Genomic DNA, 18,422 nt, shown 5'->3' on the forward strand with positions numbered 1-18,422 from the left:
TCTGAAAAATCACCACAACTCCTTGATGGTCCAAGTATTCTTAATTTTTAACTTTCTAAAAGTGACAACATTTTGGAATGGAACAATGAAATGCATTGAATTCAGTCTGTAAGGTTTCTCAGGGTAAAAACTTTTCATTTGTTGTAACCTTTGTTACTTATTACTTCTAGTAATGACAATTACAGTGGCACTCGTGTGCACACACATGCAACACACAGACAGTGGTGTTAATGCATGGCGCCAAATGTAAATGTCTGCAGGCTGCAGCGTGCTGTGATTCAGCCTTTGACTCAGTAACTGTCCCGGGGCTCCTGATTCCACTGGGGGCCTGATGCATCTCAGAAATACACTCAATGAGTCAGTGAGTCGTCGCTAAAAGCGGACGCGTGCGCTGACACGTGGGGCTACAGTACTCGTACCTATTAATAGTGACACGGTACGCATCGAGCCCAATCCAGGATGTCATCTGTGCACGAGTGGTTGTCAGCTGCAGACAAGACGGACGCTTCAGAAAGGATGCGTCTCCACCCACACTGAACCAGCGGCCGTTTGTCCTATAAATACACAGTGTTCTGCCTGAGGGTGTGTCAAGCAATAAATTGATTTGTTAAGACAGTTTTACGTATCTATCTTGATATATTCAAATTTTCCATCAAAATTAATTTAGATTATACTAGTGACAAATGCACATGTTTATCGCTGCGATTAAATGTAAAAATTTCTTCTTATTATTAATCCTTCAGCTTCTCCCACTGACACCAAAAAAATAAATAAGTACACTTTCACATGTGTCCCCAGTGGCTGGTTTGATTAATTGTAAAAATTTGATTTAAATAACTTAACACCATTACTGTACACTTACAACAAGCATCAACACTTGACGATGGCTGTGTCTGCTCTGCAGGGATTACAGGAGTGGCAACTAGTCATCGTTTCTCAGTCACAGTCCCACAGCCACCGAACCCCCAATAAACCCAACTGATTGGCCAACCCATTTGGGAAAATTGCATTAATGGTTTGCATTGGCTGGCGGTTGCTCACCCCTGCAAGGACAGCAAATTGATGGACCCACAGTAAGAAGCATCTTAGTTTTTAATAATTTATAGGTTATAGTATTTTTTTCATTCTTCTGGTTCAGCTTTCAGATAACACGCTATGCTAAATTCAAGAATTTTAACCAATGATGATGAAATCTGCAAAATTGAGCACGCACACCCACCCATACACATACATACCAAGTCCTGCTCTTTGTTCGCATCATCTGGCACATTAACAATTGTTTATGTGCTTGACGTGACAGATTTGCGCCTTTACCTCAGGTGAGGATAAATTAAGGAACATGTGTCTGTACAGATACAAAGACGCACATGCAGCTATAAGCACGTGCAGCTTATAGGACGCAGGGGAATTTCCTGTGGTTTGGATTCACCTATAGACTGAAGACTTTTTTTGCTGTAGGTGCGTTGAGTGAATTACTTTTAGCATTAATCTACAGAAGTGATGAAGGAGTATAAAAGAACAGAAACCACTCACAAATGTTACAAGGATTTGCAAGGAGATATCTGTGTGCTGCTGTGTGAGATGAACGTATCAAGTATCACTCCTGCTTTCTTGGGTCAAAAATGACATCTTTAACAATCTACTGTTATCATTTCTGTTTAGTTTTGGTCAGTTTCCCATTTATGGATTAATCTTAGTCATAATTGGATAATTTCTTATACTTTGTTCTGCCTCAGTGCTCAGTTCTGATGCACAGATATTACCAGTGATGTTTAATCATTAAAACATTAAACCAGTAAACCATTACATGGTTCTTCTTATTTCCTCCTTGCGCATTAAAATGCATAGACCTTCAAGTACCTGGAGTTTCTACTAAATCTGCAAGGTTTGGCTACTTTTTGCTCTCAGCTGAAGTGAACAGTACAGTTTCCTGTGAGGTGTGTGATTCCTCCATGTTCTCCTGGGCCTGCAGAATTTATGAGCTCCACTGTGTTGTATTTTGACATGATGTGCCCACGCTTCTGTGATGTGGGAGGTCTCCATGTGAAAGCCAAATCTCTCTTCCAAAGTTGCAAGATGCAGCAGTGGCCCATGCAGACGTTTTTAGTCTTCCCATAAAAGAGGGCCGAGGGTGGAGCCTCTCACGCCGCTGAACATGCAAACTGCTTATAATGCTCTTCATTTTACAGTCGCTAAAATCCAGCCAAATGGGCCGTGTAATTAAATTTGCATAGCATTTTAACCATTTTGTATAATACATGTGCCCTGATTGAACAGAGTTTGAGGTTCAAATCCACATTAACAATTGATGTTGGCGAATGTGTCGGTGCTTTGTGGAATGGTAGGGCGCTGCTGACTGTTTCTCTTTCCTCTCTGCAGGATGATGGGGGATTCGGTGTTGGCCGCAGAGGAGATTCTGCCTCCAACCATTCAGAAGCTGATGAAGGGATACAACAAGTACCTCAGGCCTTTCTTTGGCAGTACGTATTTTTTTACAACTTCAACTAGCACAGCTTCTGACTTTCTTGCATTTACACCATCCATGTGCTGTCCCACCACTAATCTTCCCCCTTTTTTTTTTTTGTAATCAGAATTTCTCATTATTTGTTCCTCAGTTTGCTCCAACTTGTCCTAGTGTGCATGTGCACAACCTGAGCTTTTGCTTATTTGCTGCTGCTGAATATCACATTCAAAAGCACACTTAATATCTATTATCTGTTAAATAGTCTAGTAATAGTCAAAATGACCAATATTATAATACTAAAAGGATAGGAAGAATAGCTAAAAATTACGGCTGTCAAAATTAACAGCTTAAAATAAAATTAAAATAACACTTTCATTGCAGCAGTGTTTTTTTTTTACTGGTTGCTCACAAAAGCGGTGCAACAACAGCTGGCTGACTGCCATAAACCCAATTGATTGACTTGTGATTGCACTAGGAAATTTGCAGAATTTTATTTTTGGGGGAATTTATCTGATTGGCTAGCACTTGTTCCAAACGTTTTAGTACAAGAGGGAATGCCCTCATTTCCATCTTTACACACTTTACATACTTACATGCAACATACACACACAGTTCATGAACAGATGCTGAATAAAAACATTTTTATTGTCATATGGGACACTGGGGACACTAATCACCCAACCTGTTTCAGATTTAGAAGCAGAGTATATATGTTGGAGAGTGTTCACACTTCCCTGTTGGTTTTTGAATGGGGACAATCCCCCCCGGGAGCAATTTGGTCACAATGGTAGTAGGCGAGATTTGAACCTGGGTCTTCTGGTTCATAGATGAGTGTGTTACTCACTAGGCTGCTACCTCACTACTACCTTTAGTGATTTATCTCAATGTTGATTGCCTGGGCCAACTCCATGGCATTACAAAGGATTACAATATTTGACACTTTATAGCACTTAAGTCAGTTCCTTTGGATAAGCTTGTCAGGCAAATGTCGAAAATGTACAGTTAAATATTGATCCAATTTTTTTTGTGGGATTCTCTGTGACTCCCAACCCTTATAGCCCCCATTACGCAACAACATGGTCACTGTCTTACAGTCTTTCTGAGAACATTAAACCTTTGTGTGTGCATTTACAGATGGCCCAGTTACAGTGGGGATGAGTCTGGATATTGCCAGCATCGACACCATATCAGAGATCAACATGGTGAGACTTCTCCTGTACTCCGGGTGCTGCAGCTCATACACCCTGCTGTGCTTGTTTACCCGAGCTGCACCCAGTTATCTTTCGATGCATGTTTGTGTGTTGAGTTTGTCTGTCAACCCAGGCCACCCAACTACTGGTTCAGTCCTTAGTAATCTCACGACTGGACTACTGTAACTCCCTTCTAGCTGGTCTACCTCTATGTGCCATCCGACCTCTACAACTAATACAAAATGCAGCAGCACGACTAATCTTCAACCTTCCCAAGTTCTCCCACACCACCCCTCTGCTACGTTCCCTCCACTGGCTCCCAGTAGCTGCACGCATCAGGTTCAAAACACTGATGCTGGCCTACAAAGCCAAACATGGAGTAGCACCATCCTACCTCATAGAACTTATTACACCTCGCACTGCACCTCTTATACTCCGAGCCTCCAGTACGGCTCGCCTGGTCCCTCCATCTCTGAAGGTTAAAGGAAAACATTCATCTAGACTCTTCTCCGTCTTGGCCCCTCGGTGGTGGAATGAACTTCCCCTCGAGGTCAGAACAGCTCAGTCACTGAGCACCTTCAAATGACAGCTGAAGACCTTCCTCTTTAAAGAATATTTAGATTAAATTGTAATTTTCTTGTTGTCGAACTTTGTGTACAGAATCTACAACAGAGTGAATAAAATAGATGTATTCATAGTTGGGGTCCTAGTGAACCGGAATTGATCTCTTCATCGATGGTAACTTGAAAGCACTTTGTAAGTCGATCTGGATAAGGGCGTCTGCCAAATGTCGTAAATGTAAAATGTAAATGTTGAGTGTCTATGTGTGTGTGTGTGTGTGTGTGTGTGTGTAGCAGTTGTCACACTCGTTGCCTGTGCCACTGTAATGTGTTTCTGTGCCTCAGTCAAATTGGTCACGTGACCTATGCAATATTCCTTTTATTATTTCTGTTTATATATGTATCTAAATACATAATTTATATAAATATGAATCACATTGAGCTAAACAATGAATCGTAACAGCACATTAATAATGATTACAGACCTTGCTATAATCCATATTTACAACTAGGACAGAGATTAGTTTGGGAAAGAGGGAAATGACGGGGAGTTGATTTGGTCTTTTTTTTATTGCATACTAAAATAAAATAAAATTTGCAAAATAAATTTTTACAGAAATTGGTTTTGTGATGAGACGTGGAAAATGATTGGACAAGGACATGACACAGAAGGCATTTATACACATGAAGAAAGATGCACACAATCAGTAAATCAGTAAGACAACATAGACAACGTGAAACTCTGGACCGGAACGAGGAGCCAGATCACGCCCTAGAGTCGGGCCTTGACAACATAACACGTGTTATGAAAACTGTTGTTCTTTATTAGCTGAATGTGCTTGTGTAATATGTGTGGCTCTGTCAATCACTTCACTTTCACTTTCAAATTTCACTATATATGCAGGACTACACGGCCACTATCTTCCTGCGGCAGCGCTGGACGGATGAGCGTTTGTGTTTTGAGGGCAATAAAAGCTTGAGTCTGGACGGCCGGCTGGTGGAGCTGCTCTGGGTGCCTGACACCTTCATCGTCGACTCCAAAAAGTCCTTCCTGCATGACATCACCGTGGAGAACCGCCTTATCCGCATCTTCCCCAACGGAACGGTTCTGTACGCCCTCAGGTGAGGCTCTGTGCTGGACTGGCTTTGCAGACGGGTGGAGACAGCGATGGGGCAGACAGTGAAGTGTTTTAACCGCAGATTCTGGAATATGTCCCCGAAGGAGGAAAACTGAGAGGATCAAAGCTCCGCAACAAAAACGCTCGTCGCCAGGAAGAGCGGAAGAATAATAACCTTTATTGAAGAGAAACAAAACCTCAGCATCACAAATCAAAGGGATGGCTGTCTGTTTAGCTTTCAAAAAATACAAGAGCAGCACATTTACAGTAAATAATGCCAAGACAGCAGTGTGTGTTTTTTTAGATGCAGAACGAGAGAGTAAGCAAAAAATGTATAGTCATCAGATAAAATGTAAAGGCTTTCCAAAAATAGTACATAACTATAAAAAGAAACATATGTTGGATTCCAGTTGTAGTTGCATGATACCAATATTAACATGTGTCAATGAATTAATGTAAAATCTGAAATTGTACAATTGCTAATGAGCTGATTATAGTTGTGTAAATGGTCATGACTTAGAGAGACAATGATCTAAATAGGTGTTTGCTAATCTCACATCCTGTATGTGCTCAGGATTTACAGAAGGATTTATAGAACCGTATATTACCCACCCGTACTGTATTTAAATATGGCCCAATAATTGTTCACTTATTCAGTATTCAGCCTGTGACAGAAATCTGCAGAATGGTGGCACGGAAACAATTCGGCTTTTCACAGCAAACCATCGGCCTCCTCCACAATTTCTCATTTGTTAAAATAAATCCCCTCCTCTCACTTCCCGTCTTTTCTCTCTGCAGAATTACGACCACTGTAGCCTGCAGAATGGACCTGACCAAGTATCCCATGGACAGGCAGACGTGCACCCTGCAGCTGGAGAGTTGTAAGATCAGAGGCAGCGCTGCACCTCCCTCACACACTCTCCTTTTAGACAGGTTTCAAAAAACCAACAAGGCGTGCACCGCCAACCTGGGTTATATTCAGGAACATTATCCTGCTGAGGCTACAATACTGCTTTTCTGACATTCACTCTACTCCAGGTGAGAGGAGGAGAATTTTCATATTGAATAGCTCCATGGCAACCAACCAGTAAGTAAACTTTGCAACTTTGAGCCATACTTTTTTTGGATTTATATAAGACGTGGCACCCGTATAACGTCATAGCATTTATGACTTGCAGAAATAATCAGATAGAAACATGGCTGCTTGTTAGTTGCCTCTATGATGGAGTGTAGGAACTAATGACCCACCGACCCTTTTTAAAGTGAAGTGATTGTCACATGTGATACACAGCAGCACAGCACACGATGCACACAGTGAAATTTGTCCTCTGCATTTAACCCATCACCCTGAGTGAGCAGTGGGCAGCCATGACCGGCGCCCGGGGAGCAGTGTGTGGGGACGGTGCTTTGCTCAGTGGCACCTCAGTGGCACCTTGGCGGATCGGGATTCGAACCGGCAACCTTCTGATTACGGGGCCGCTTCCTTAACCGCTAGGCCACCACTGCCCAAAAAAAATATGGAACGCTTCACGGATTTGCGTGTTTTTGTTGAAGTGTAATTATTTCTGACACCCAGAGGATTACCTTTAATGATTTTTTTATAAACAAAGTTTAAAAGGGGAGGATCCTGAAGGCAAGACTTTCTCATGCTGGAGATCTCTTCCCTTTCTCCCCGTTCTCTACACTCCTAATACCGTTTGACGTCACAAATGTGACCACGGCCACTACCAACATCTAGTTATCGCTTTAGTGTTCTGAGGGGGAAACTGGTGAATGTGACTTAAGTGAACAAACCCAAGCACTGTTTTATATAACATCACGAAAGTATAGTGTAAGATGGGACGTCGCGGAGCCATGACATTTCTGTGCCTTTGTTGTGCATGAAGATTCAACACCTCCGTTTTTGCATGTCTTTTCCGAACGGCATTGCAACCTACTCTCTGGATCCAGGAGAAAAATGGGAGGAGAGAAAAGACTCGGAAGCCGTAAGGCTTCCGATGGAAAAACAGCTGAGAAAGAAAGAAAAAAGCCCCTTCCTCACAGACCAATCAGAACCTGTTGTTTCTGACGCCACGCCCCCAGTGCCTCCCGTCTGGGGAAGACAAAGAGAGTAGGCGGTCCCGACGGCTGGCACCTCACACTTTTGGCGCGGGGGAGGCCCGGCAAATGTTGCAATGCCATTCGGCAAAGACATGCAAAAACGGACATGTTCATGCACAACAAAGGCACAGAAATGTCATGGCTCTGCGACGTCCCATCTTACAGTAGTAATAAAAAAATGTGCATGGCTGATATTATGACTTTTTTTATACAGTAGAACTAAGTTATATATTAAAGGAAGACAGGAATGTGAATATAATGAGCACTTCCCTCTTGCTGGTTATTAAAAAACATTATTGAAACCTATTGTATATAAAGCCACTCTACAGCTCCCAGAATGGACACATTTGTGAAGATTTCTTGTAATGTGTAGGATTTTTCCTGAAATATTAATGCTGCAACGACAGAAAATTGAGTCCTGCTATAAGTGTGATGAAAGATTCATCATGTTGCTTCGCTTGCATCACGGCACGGCACTGTGCCGTCCTGCTGCTGATCTTTCACAGTCTGTTCCACATACACTTTCTCACCTGTGGAACCTTTGGGATGTGTTGAAGAGCTTCAGATTCTTGCACAGCTTCACATTTTAGTGTCATTGTTTGTAACTTGCATGTGTGGAGTAAAAAATATGTAGGGATTCAGTAATAAACACTTCATTTATTAATTAGTCTATGGCTAATTTCAGTTATGGAACTTGCATGTGTTAATTATAGATAATTGTACCAATGTCCAAAAAATAATGAAAGACAACATCAGGAACAAAATGATGTTCACACAACGATCTGAGAATAAGAGGTACGATAACGTCTCATATTGTCTGTTAACAATAAAAAAATGTACATTAGCGAACATGCCCCTGTGCACAAGGCGATAGGACCTTAATTCTAATTTACATATACATTTTGTTCGGTTTTTTTTATACTTATACACTATCTTGTGTAAGTATTATGTTGTATGTATTAAACACGGTCCATGGTCTGCAAGTTTAGAATGACTTAATTTGATTCTGACCCAATCTGACTGATAGAAAATGCAAAGAGAAGGTGTTTCATTTCATTCAAAAGGTGGTCTTTTGTGTGAGAATTTATGTGGCCCCATGATGTAGAAGAATGTCGACCAATCTACCCATCTGTTGAAAGTTATTCCGATTTTTTTTTTTGTGTGTGTGTGCCCACTATTAACAGCCTAACTCTGTATTCACAGTGGTACTGATCACCATTTGTCGCAAATCATTACTTTGCCATTCAGCAGGGATACCAGCTGTTTGATGTGGCTTTAAATAAACCATGGAAATCTGAGAGGCTCTGATCTGGTAGCTGGGTTTTTTTTTCAGCCCCACAAATGTACAACATTATGTCTTGGTCCTGGTTATTTTGTGGAAGACATTTTAAATATTTATAATGAAAAGAATGGTGCGCTTTGACCTGGCTGCTCCAGTTGCAACAACTTCAGGCTCTATGCCTGAGTCTGCAGCGCCCCCTTTGGGCAGAGAAACTGCATTGAAACCCTGATGAATCCCAGTCCCTTTCCTCCCCTTTTTCCTCAATGCGTCAGGTAATTGCAAGCCGTTGTCTGCTGCTCAGGTTGAGTGCATTCAGCATGAGTGTGTGCGTGTTTCTGCAGGGGGCTACAATGTGAAGGACGTCGTTTTCTACTGGACCAGAGGGAATCAGTCGGTCAGTGGGCTTGACACCCTGCAGCTGGCTCAGTACACACTGGAGGACCACTACACATCCGAGTCTGAGGCAGTATATGAGACTGGTAAAACAGCCACACCTTCTTCTGCCCATGCCAAAGTCCAACAACTGTACTGTTTCATTATTAATTTTTAAAATCCGCATGTACATCTGTGCAATAATCACAACTGCACGTGTGCAACATCCAAATGTTTATAGTGTTCTGGCTGTATACTAGGACCAATATGCTTACAAATGCTTTCAAATGCATGCTAACAAATATACCAACATGCACAAACACTGTCCATATGCAGCCACCCAGATATATGCATCTGTCCACTCCTGCAGGTAACTATCCTAAACTGATTTTCCACTTCCGGCTGAAGAGGAGCATCCTCTACTTCATCTTGGAGACATATGTCCCCTCCAGCGCTCTGGTGGTCCTTTCCTGGGTCTCCTTCTGGATCAGCCAGTCGTCCGTGCCGGCACGCATTTGTATAGGTACGCTGTGCTCACACACACCTGCACACACCCAGAGTTGAAGGTACTAGAATCTACTTGGCTTCTGATTCTTCACGCAATAGGATTTCATATTACTATGAATATGATTTCATTAATACAGAAAGGCTGCTTAAACCGACACTGAGAATATAGACCAGTTCCAACTTTGCTACCTTCACCTCAACGGTTCTTCTGGAAGTTTAATAAGGTGGTAGTAGCCTTGTGGGTAACACACTTGACTATGAACCAGAAGACCACAAAGTCACAGATTCAAACCCCACTTACTACTATTGTGTCACTGAGCAAGACACTTAACCCTGAGTGTCTCCAGGGGGACTGTCCCTGTAATTACTGGAGAAGAGTGTTTGATAAATGCCAATAATGTAAATGGAGACAGACACAAAAAGTTTAAAGAGTTAAAGTTTAACCTATTAACAACTGTCTCAGAGACCTGATGCCATGCCTCAGTTTTCTCTTTATAACACAAATATATAAAAAAAACTTTATGGATGTGGAATATAATATAATTAAGTATTGTTACATGAATATATATATATAAATTAACAGCCCTTCACATATTTTTTTCCCTGTACATCTCTCTTGAAAGGGGTGACGACAGTTCTCACCATGACCACCCTGATGATGGGAGCGCGCACCTCCCTGCCCAACGCCAACTGCTTCATCAAGGCCATAGATGTGTACCTGGGCATCTGCTTCAGCTTCATCTTTGGGGCTCTAATTGAATACGCTGTGGCCCACTTCTGCACACTGCACCAGCCCAATGCCACCAATGCTTTCATGGTAAGAACAGAGATTCAATGCTGCTTTTTTTCTACTTTTTTTTCTCTTTATTGCTGTACAACAAAAGAATGAATTCCATCCAGTGAAATTTGCTAAATGCTCTAAATGAAAATATGTTTATTTTTTATCAGGCATCTGTTCACAAAGTCAAATCAGGTCAAATGAAAATGTATTTATAGAGCACAATTAAAAGACAACACAGTTGACCAGTACAAGGATGGTGCAATTAAAATACATTTAAAAGGTGATTAAAATAGACTAACATACATGATTGCCTCACAAACAGTTAAAAGAATGTGAAAAAATGTTGAGATGTCACGGCCCAACTGAGGGTTGACAAAAAACATTTTTTTGGGGGGGTAAACACAAGGGGAAGCAATAAGGGGAAAGAACAAAACCACCGTGCAATACGCTGAAGGAAGGTTGTCGCTGAGTGTGCCAAGGTTCACATCACTCAGTCACAGCTACCTGTGTTAAAAGTCCACCAAGTCCTACGCCTTGAAATGGCTGTGTAGACTGGTACAGGCATCCTCATGGCTCCACACGATCCTGTATGGTACATAAACAATCACTGACAACAAAGCACTCAGCACATACCGGTATAGGGGAACATGGAACACATGGAAAACCTCAGGATTCATGTTGAAGGACAGCTGGATTCAGGTTTACATTTACATTTACGGTATTCATCAGACGCCCTTATCCAGAGCGACTTACAATCAGTAAGCGATTACTTACAATCAGGGACAGTCTCCCAGGAGCAATTTAGGGTTAAGTGTCTTGCTCAGGGACACAATGGTAGTAAGTGGGGTTTGAACCCGGGTCTTCTGGTTCATAGGCGAGTGTTTTACCCACTAGGCTAATACCACCCTATTGAAAGGGGCAGTGGTGGCCTAGCGAGGGCCATGGCCGAGCGGTTAAGGAAGCGGCCCCGTAATCAGAAGGTTGCCGTTTCGAATCCCGATCCGCCAAGATGCCACTGAGGTGCCACTGAGCAAAGCACCGTCCCCACACACTGCTCCCCGGGCGCCTGTCATGGCTGCCCAAGGTGATGGGTTAAATGCAGAGGACACATTTCACTATGTGCACCGTGTGCTGTGCTGCTGTGTATCACAATGATAATCATTTCACTTTAAACTTTAAAGCTCTGTAGACTCCAAATTTAATGGCTTATGTAGGGGCGCGGATGAGACACAACAAGAACAGTGCAGGACCATGTGTGTGAGGAGAATTCTTGCAAACCAATAAATGAGTCTTAAAATCAATTGTGGCATGTCAAAGGCGAGTGATGTGACCTTCTCCTCTCCTCATGCTGCTATTTGTTATGAAGTGCTTCTGCTGAATCGGGAATCAAGCAAAAAGGGTAGAAAGAAAGGGAGGCTCAGCCAATATCTAATTTAACTGTAATATCTCTAACACAAACAGATGTATTGACACTACCATGTAGACTAATTTGGTAATTTTGAGAAATATTAAGGACCGATATTTATACATTCCATTGAATTAAAAACAAAGCTTTTTGAGTAAATTTTTTTTAATCAAAATGCCAATAGTGTGCATTGGCCAATGCCTGGGATCAAGTCAAATACATTAAGCCTTTGTTTCCATTCATATATATATATTTTTTAAGTGTGTAGTATATTATTTGTTGTCATGCCCGAGGCCAGAAAGGGACGATGAACACCGAGGGTAGCGAAAATTAATCAGGGTTTCTTTAACAGTTCAGAAAATGTACAAACAAGTCAAAACACACTGTTTCCGCCTGCTTGGCTCTGCAGTGCCTCTGTCACCAGCTCCTATGCCTGGGTTAGGTCAATCAGAACCTCCGCAGGCCATATCCTGTAATCGAACACACACACACGACACAATAAAGGCACAGGATGGGGGAGACACCTTGGGGAGCGTAGTGGATAATGGCTCAGCAGACTCCAAATTCCACAGGGTTTATGTAGGGGAGGCGGACTGGACAAAAGGTGGAAGGTGGAAGCCGCACCTGAGGATCATCACCCCTGTGACCTAGGGGACCTAGGAGGGGAATGTGAGTAGGAACCCGAAAGCACGAGAGGTAACGTCAAGTGCAAATTATGGGATTGAATTTAACAGGGAACCTGTGGCTACAGGCGACATGACACGCAGATACAGACACTGACCCTAATACTCAGGAGAGGGGAAGCATGTCGTGGGTGGCTGAACTGGCACGGACCTGACATTTGAGGACATATATTAAGTTGCAAATATACCTCCAGACAAAAGTGTTGAACATTAATCTTCTGTTGTTCAGTTTTTAATGAATAATACATTATTTTGCCATTGAAGAATCTGTATGAATAATGAATTATTAATTAATTACCGTGTAGTGCAAGATAAACAACTTTGGTCCTGTTAACTATGTCTCCTGGCAACTTCCCCAATTCTGAGCCTGGAAAGGGTTACGTGAGGAGGTCGTAAGGACACTGAATAAAAGGTGTGCTGTAAAAGAGTTTAATTTACTGTGCATGTATATAAAACATTTCTCATTTGAAGTTAAGGTTCTCTTATTGATGAATCGGTTTTGATTATTAGCTACGAACGCATTTTATTTTGAAAAAACTTTATAATATAGTATTATAGTATTAAATATAGTATTTTGAAACGAAAGTGCATGTGTTCTGTGTGCTGAAATCTCAACTCTATAACATCACTGAAAAGCACTTTAGAACGCATCACGTGCTTGTTATAAAGGTCTCAGACTAATGTCCAGAAATGCCCAGACAAACCATTGTAAAGCAGCCAAGGAGGCTGGACCTCCTAGAAAGGTGCATGTAAATGGATAAAAGACGTTTATCACCTCTCACAGGAATAATAACAGTTTGCCGTAATGGACTTTAGCTGGTCCCTTCAGCAGATGGCAGCAATCGAATGAACGCTGGCTGAATTCCCTCCACTACACATGCCAGGCGCCGCAGTCTGTCTGCATTTTAAAATGGACAGCGGCATTTCAAAGGTTTGATCTCCAAAATGAGCGAGCGCGGCTGCACTATTATCTATTACTCGATGTCTGCCTATAATTTAAGACTGCCATCTCGCATGATAATTTCGGCACACACAAAAAAGCAAAAGTCCCATTACAAGCTTTTTCTATGACCAGGTCAGCTGGGTTGCATTGTACTGCACAGCATTTTCACCACATACTGCAACCTGCATACTGAGCAGGTCTCTAATTTTGAGTGGTCATTTCTTTTATTTTAGTTGCTAGTAATAAAAATACCAGCTGTAAAGTTTACGTTTGACTACACTTCTACAGTTCATTTGCTCATTCAGTAAAAGTCTCTGTAATGTGTAATCTTCAAGCCGCGTCTGTCGGCTTGAAGTGTTAATTGCTGCAGTTAATTGTGCACTGCTCAAAAAAAACACTGCTCAACACAATGTAACTCCAAGTCAATCACACTTCTGTGAAATCAAACTGTCCACTTAGGAAGCAACACTGATTGACAATCAACTTCACATGCTGTAGTGCAAATAGAATATAGACAACAGGTGGAAATTATAGGCAATTAACAAGACATCCCCAATAAAGGCGTGGTTCTGCAGGTGGGGACCACAGACCACTTGTCAGTTCCTATGCCTTCTGGCTGATATTTCACTCTGGTGGTGGCATGAGATGGAGTCTCCAGGAGACAGACCAGTGACAACCCAGCAGCAGGCCTGCTACAACAACAATACACTTCTAGCCTTATGCACCTGATTTTTCACATCTCAACTGATTTTGCACATCTCTGCTTTTCTTCCACATTCCTGCACATTTTGCAAGTTTGTGTTGTCTTGTGTGTCATTACTTACAAGCCTCCTACATGATGTTGTCCTGTTATTTCCTGTTCAACCTGTTCATTGTACAGAAAAGTTTTACTTTTGTCCTATAGAGATAACCTGTACAGTATTTAAGCTTTAGTTTTAGTTAGTATAGCTTAGTTAGTATGTGTGTATGTACATATATATTGTCTTTTATTATAACATTTATGCCATTTATCAGACACTCTTATCCAGAGCGACTTACAATCAGTAGTTACAGGGACAGTCCCCCTGGAGCAACATAGGGTTAAGTGTCTTGCTCAGGGACATAATCTTAGTAAGTGGGGTTTGAACCTGTGACTCTAGTCTTCTGGTTCATAGGCGAGTGTGTTACCCACTAGGCTACTACCACCCCATATGATTGCACTATGGGGGGTCTGTGTGAAACATTATTTCAATACATGGTATACTGTGTATATTGTTGTACTGACAATAAACCAATCTTGAATCTTGAAGCTATGTCCGCCTTTGTGCAAGGAGCACTGCCAGAGCACGTTGCCGAAAGATGAGCTTAAGCCATCAAAATAAAAGGATTCAGAAGGAATGGAATGTATTTAGGCTGTTTTGAAAAGTTTAAAGGTCAAGATCATGACAACAATGGAATGAACTTGCACTGCTTGATGGAGATGATGACAGACGCCATTAGTATTTTTTTCATCTGGTGTTCTGTGGAATAAAATAGATGGAGTTTAGATGACATGTCAGCATCATATTAAAGTTTTGCTTTGTCTTATATGCATTGTTGACATAGTACTGGTCCCCATATTTACTTTAGTCTTCTTGTTATTCCAGACTTTACTGTAAAGAAATTAACACAGTCCTAAATTTGTGCTCTGGTCAGTATGGGCAGGAGATGCAGGAGCGCGAGGAGGAGATGAACGGCATTGTGGCGTCAGTTGGCACCCAGGCGCTCCGCGCCCGCAAGCGCGAGGAGATGCTGAGCCGGGCCGGCAGCACCACCAGTCCCACCCACAGCCAGGCCAAGGAGGAGTCGGCGGTGGACGAGCCGCGCGGGCGCTGCGCCAAGACCCTGAGGGTGGTGCGCCGCGTCGCCCGCTTCCTGAACTGCTGCCACGTAGAGAACCCGCACTACATCGACAACTACTCCCGGCTGAGCTTCCCTCTGTCATTCATCTTCATCAACCTGATCTACTGGACGTACTACCTGTACTTCTGAATGTGTGTGTGAGAATTTCATCCAACATCAACAGGCACTTTGTGTGTGATTCTCAGCTGCATGTTTATTAGTTTATTAGTTTATTAGTCAGTTCTGAGCATAGATTCTTTACACGTTTGGGTTGTTCATGATCATTCCTCCGTCTCGTGCATATAGTAATTAGTATAGCTATGCACAGGATGCAGAGTGTACATGAGTGAGGAAAATGTGTGTGTGTGTGTTACTGTACCTCTATGCCAGCAACAGGTGGCCTTTGTATTTTAGAGGATAATTTTTTTTCACACATTTAAAATCCATGGACTCTGCACTGCAATAAAATCAGATTTTTCTTTAGTTTCATGTGTAAACAACAAGTAATGTGAATGTTTCAAAATGGCCCAAATAATTCACCTAAAACTAAGATTAAATCCATAAAACCAGTCGGAGGTTTATTTGGATGTGAAAGATGGATGGCAGCTCCCTATTTAAAGAAATAAAAAGTTGCAGAACCAAAGACTGTTCCCCAGGCAACACAACTCAATATTTTGAACAAGTAGGGCTGTCAAAATTAACATGTGAATCGTTGCAATTCATTTGAAATATTTAATGGTTTAAAATGAAATAAAATGATTTGACTGGCTAGTGCTTGCTCCGCATTTTTAGCCTCTTGCCTCTAGCAAGCACCGTGTTGTGATGGACCCAAAATTCATTAAGCAAGTAATTAGCCATGATTAATGAATCCATTGACAGCCCTATTAACAAGTTGTCTGGCATAATCAAGGATGTCTGCATTTGTAATCATTTTCCTGTTCTGATGTACATGATTTCGTCCTTGTTTGGTTCTTCACCAGTTTCACAGCTCTGCATGATCCAAATCCCAGTTACGCCCTGTTTTGAGCCCTTCACCTGTCTTGTGTGTGGTCAGCACCTTTTTCAAGTGAAAACTAACACTATTAATGATGCTCTGGTGGCATGGTTCACAGTGCTATTTAATCTACTACATACTCCTCATACTTATCTGTTCATTGAGAGGAAACAAGGCATTACCGCTATTTCTAATAACAAGCAATCAGACATGCAAACATGCAAATATCCATGCATAATGATCTTAATTTTTCCCTGCGTTTTGTACATAAATGTCTATTTTCTGTCATTGGAATATTACTGTATTTGCTCGTTGTATTTGAACGCAGCAGTGTGTGCAAGCTGCGCTGTACAGATACCACGTCTTCCAACTGCAATAGAGCCCAGTGCTGCCAGCAGCATCTATCGTTTTCCTCTGTTCTCTGCCCTCGATATAATATTACGACCGATCGGAGCAGGTTTGCAGGTTTGGATTAATGGACACTTTTGTAATCTGCATGCCGGCCGCGCTTGTGAAACTGTTTCTGAGATGCCGCAGAGTCGGGCATGCTTGCCATGCATGTAATAAAAATAAAATAACCTTCCTGATGCATTCATCCAATGACGTCTGTTTATGTTCCAATTAAAAAAAACATAACTGTTTTGTTCTTTGAAATCGCAAGTGACAGATTTGAAAGAAGGTTTCACTGTCCCATTAGTGCATCCCCCCCAAAAAAGTAAACTTTTATTCAATATACATAAAGATTCTTTTCTTTGTGGTATCTAGGTCATCCAATATTAATGCAAGAGAGGATTCACAATACATAAATTTAATTATCTTAATATATACACCCATTATTGAAGGACTTTTTTGGACAAAATACCTTGATTTGTCCCATGGCCATAATAAAGAGCAATACATTCCAACGTTCTTCCTCTTGTCACTGCGTATGTTCGCTGTGATCAAGCAGAACGTGTGTTCAGCACAACGTAATTCATGTATTATTCAATGATACTAGAGCGATCTCGTGATCTGTCCCATGCCTACTGGGAGATGATGCTCTCTGATCTCCCTTTCTTTTGCTCTCCGTCTCTGTGAGCCTTTGACAGATTATGAAACGCCGATCAGCAAACATTTGGCAACGCTTTAATCCCGATGATCACAGGCTACTACAGATACTGAAAATATTAGGTTTCGAGAACATTGGGACTCTGGCCAAGATGGTTATTGTCCGGGAATGAAAAAAATCTAGAATTCCAGGATGCATGCCCTGGACAAAAATATCCTAGAATTTTGGGGAAAAAAAGACAAAAATTCAAAACATACTCCCCTCAAGTTCTAGGGCAATTCTGACCTAGCAGGTAAGGAAGCGAACCCGTAACCAAAGGGTTAATAAGATTTCATGGCCGCCCACCTCTCATGATGGGTTAAATGCAGTGGACACATTTCAGTGTGTGCACCGTGTGTTGTGCTGTGGGACACAATGACAAAAACAATCACTTTCACTTAACTGCTTCTGTCGCTTCGCTCGTCTCGAGTATGACCAGGCCAAAACACTAAACTTGCCAGCAATTTTCAATTATAGGGTCGATGATAAATGTGTGAAAATAGTCAGCGTGTTGCACATGTGTGTTGCAGTTTAGTCAGTGCCAGATCTTATCCTGGAGAAGCAGCGCCTCATAGGCCGTTTCCCAGGGCACCCTGCTGCGCTACCCTACTAAATGTGAATGGCGCAGCATGCAAGGCACCTAAGGAAAACTGCTGACTTATCACACAGAACACACTATTTAAGAACAAAAGCAGCATCAAAGCAGCTTTTCAGGAAAAGTCTGCCCACACAGATCTAAATTTAACATAACTCATAATCAAAGATAGGCGCAAACATGTTTGATGTGCTGACTGGTGGCCCCCACAGCAACTTTGGATCTCATATAGAAATCCCACTCCTTTCTCAATTTTCAGGTAATACCTCTTGTTTGATGCATTCCGATGTTTATGCTACTTTTATAGAGGTTTAAACATGTTGTAAATGAATGTTTCACTCTGCATGTATGTAAGTTGATGTTTAAGGGCGATAAAAAATATAGTTTTTTCCTAAGTGCATCTCTGCCACATTCAGTAATTGTACATGTTATAAATTAAAAATGAAAGCCCAGTCTACTCTAGTGAGTGTACAGGAATTAT

General features: G+C 41.7%; 1 protein-coding gene across 2 annotated transcripts in view; it reads left to right on the forward strand.

The window, feature by feature from the left end:
* gabrz (gamma-aminobutyric acid type A receptor subunit zeta) overlaps positions 1-16,854 on the forward strand; it is a 30,279-nt gene extending 13,425 nt beyond the window's left edge. For both annotated transcript variants that reach the window (XM_028989466.1, XM_028989467.1), the window contains exons 3-10: positions 2,380-2,480; positions 3,599-3,666; positions 5,119-5,336; positions 6,131-6,213; positions 9,056-9,193; positions 9,457-9,609; positions 10,217-10,410; positions 15,080-16,854. In XM_028989466.1, the coding sequence (XP_028845299.1) occupies positions 2,380-2,480; positions 3,599-3,666; positions 5,119-5,336; positions 6,131-6,213; positions 9,056-9,193; positions 9,457-9,609; positions 10,217-10,410; positions 15,080-15,415 (1,291 nt within the window). In that variant the 3' untranslated portion in view covers positions 15,416-16,854. The remainder of the gene's footprint in view (positions 1-2,379; positions 2,481-3,598; positions 3,667-5,118; positions 5,337-6,130; positions 6,214-9,055; positions 9,194-9,456; positions 9,610-10,216; positions 10,411-15,079) is intronic.
* The last annotated feature ends 1,568 nt before the right edge of the window (positions 16,855-18,422 follow it).

This window comes from Denticeps clupeoides, chromosome 8 (genome assembly GCF_900700375.1).
Source record: "Denticeps clupeoides chromosome 8, fDenClu1.1, whole genome shotgun sequence".
In the NCBI taxonomy this organism is placed as follows: Eukaryota; Metazoa; Chordata; class Actinopteri; order Clupeiformes; family Denticipitidae; genus Denticeps; species Denticeps clupeoides.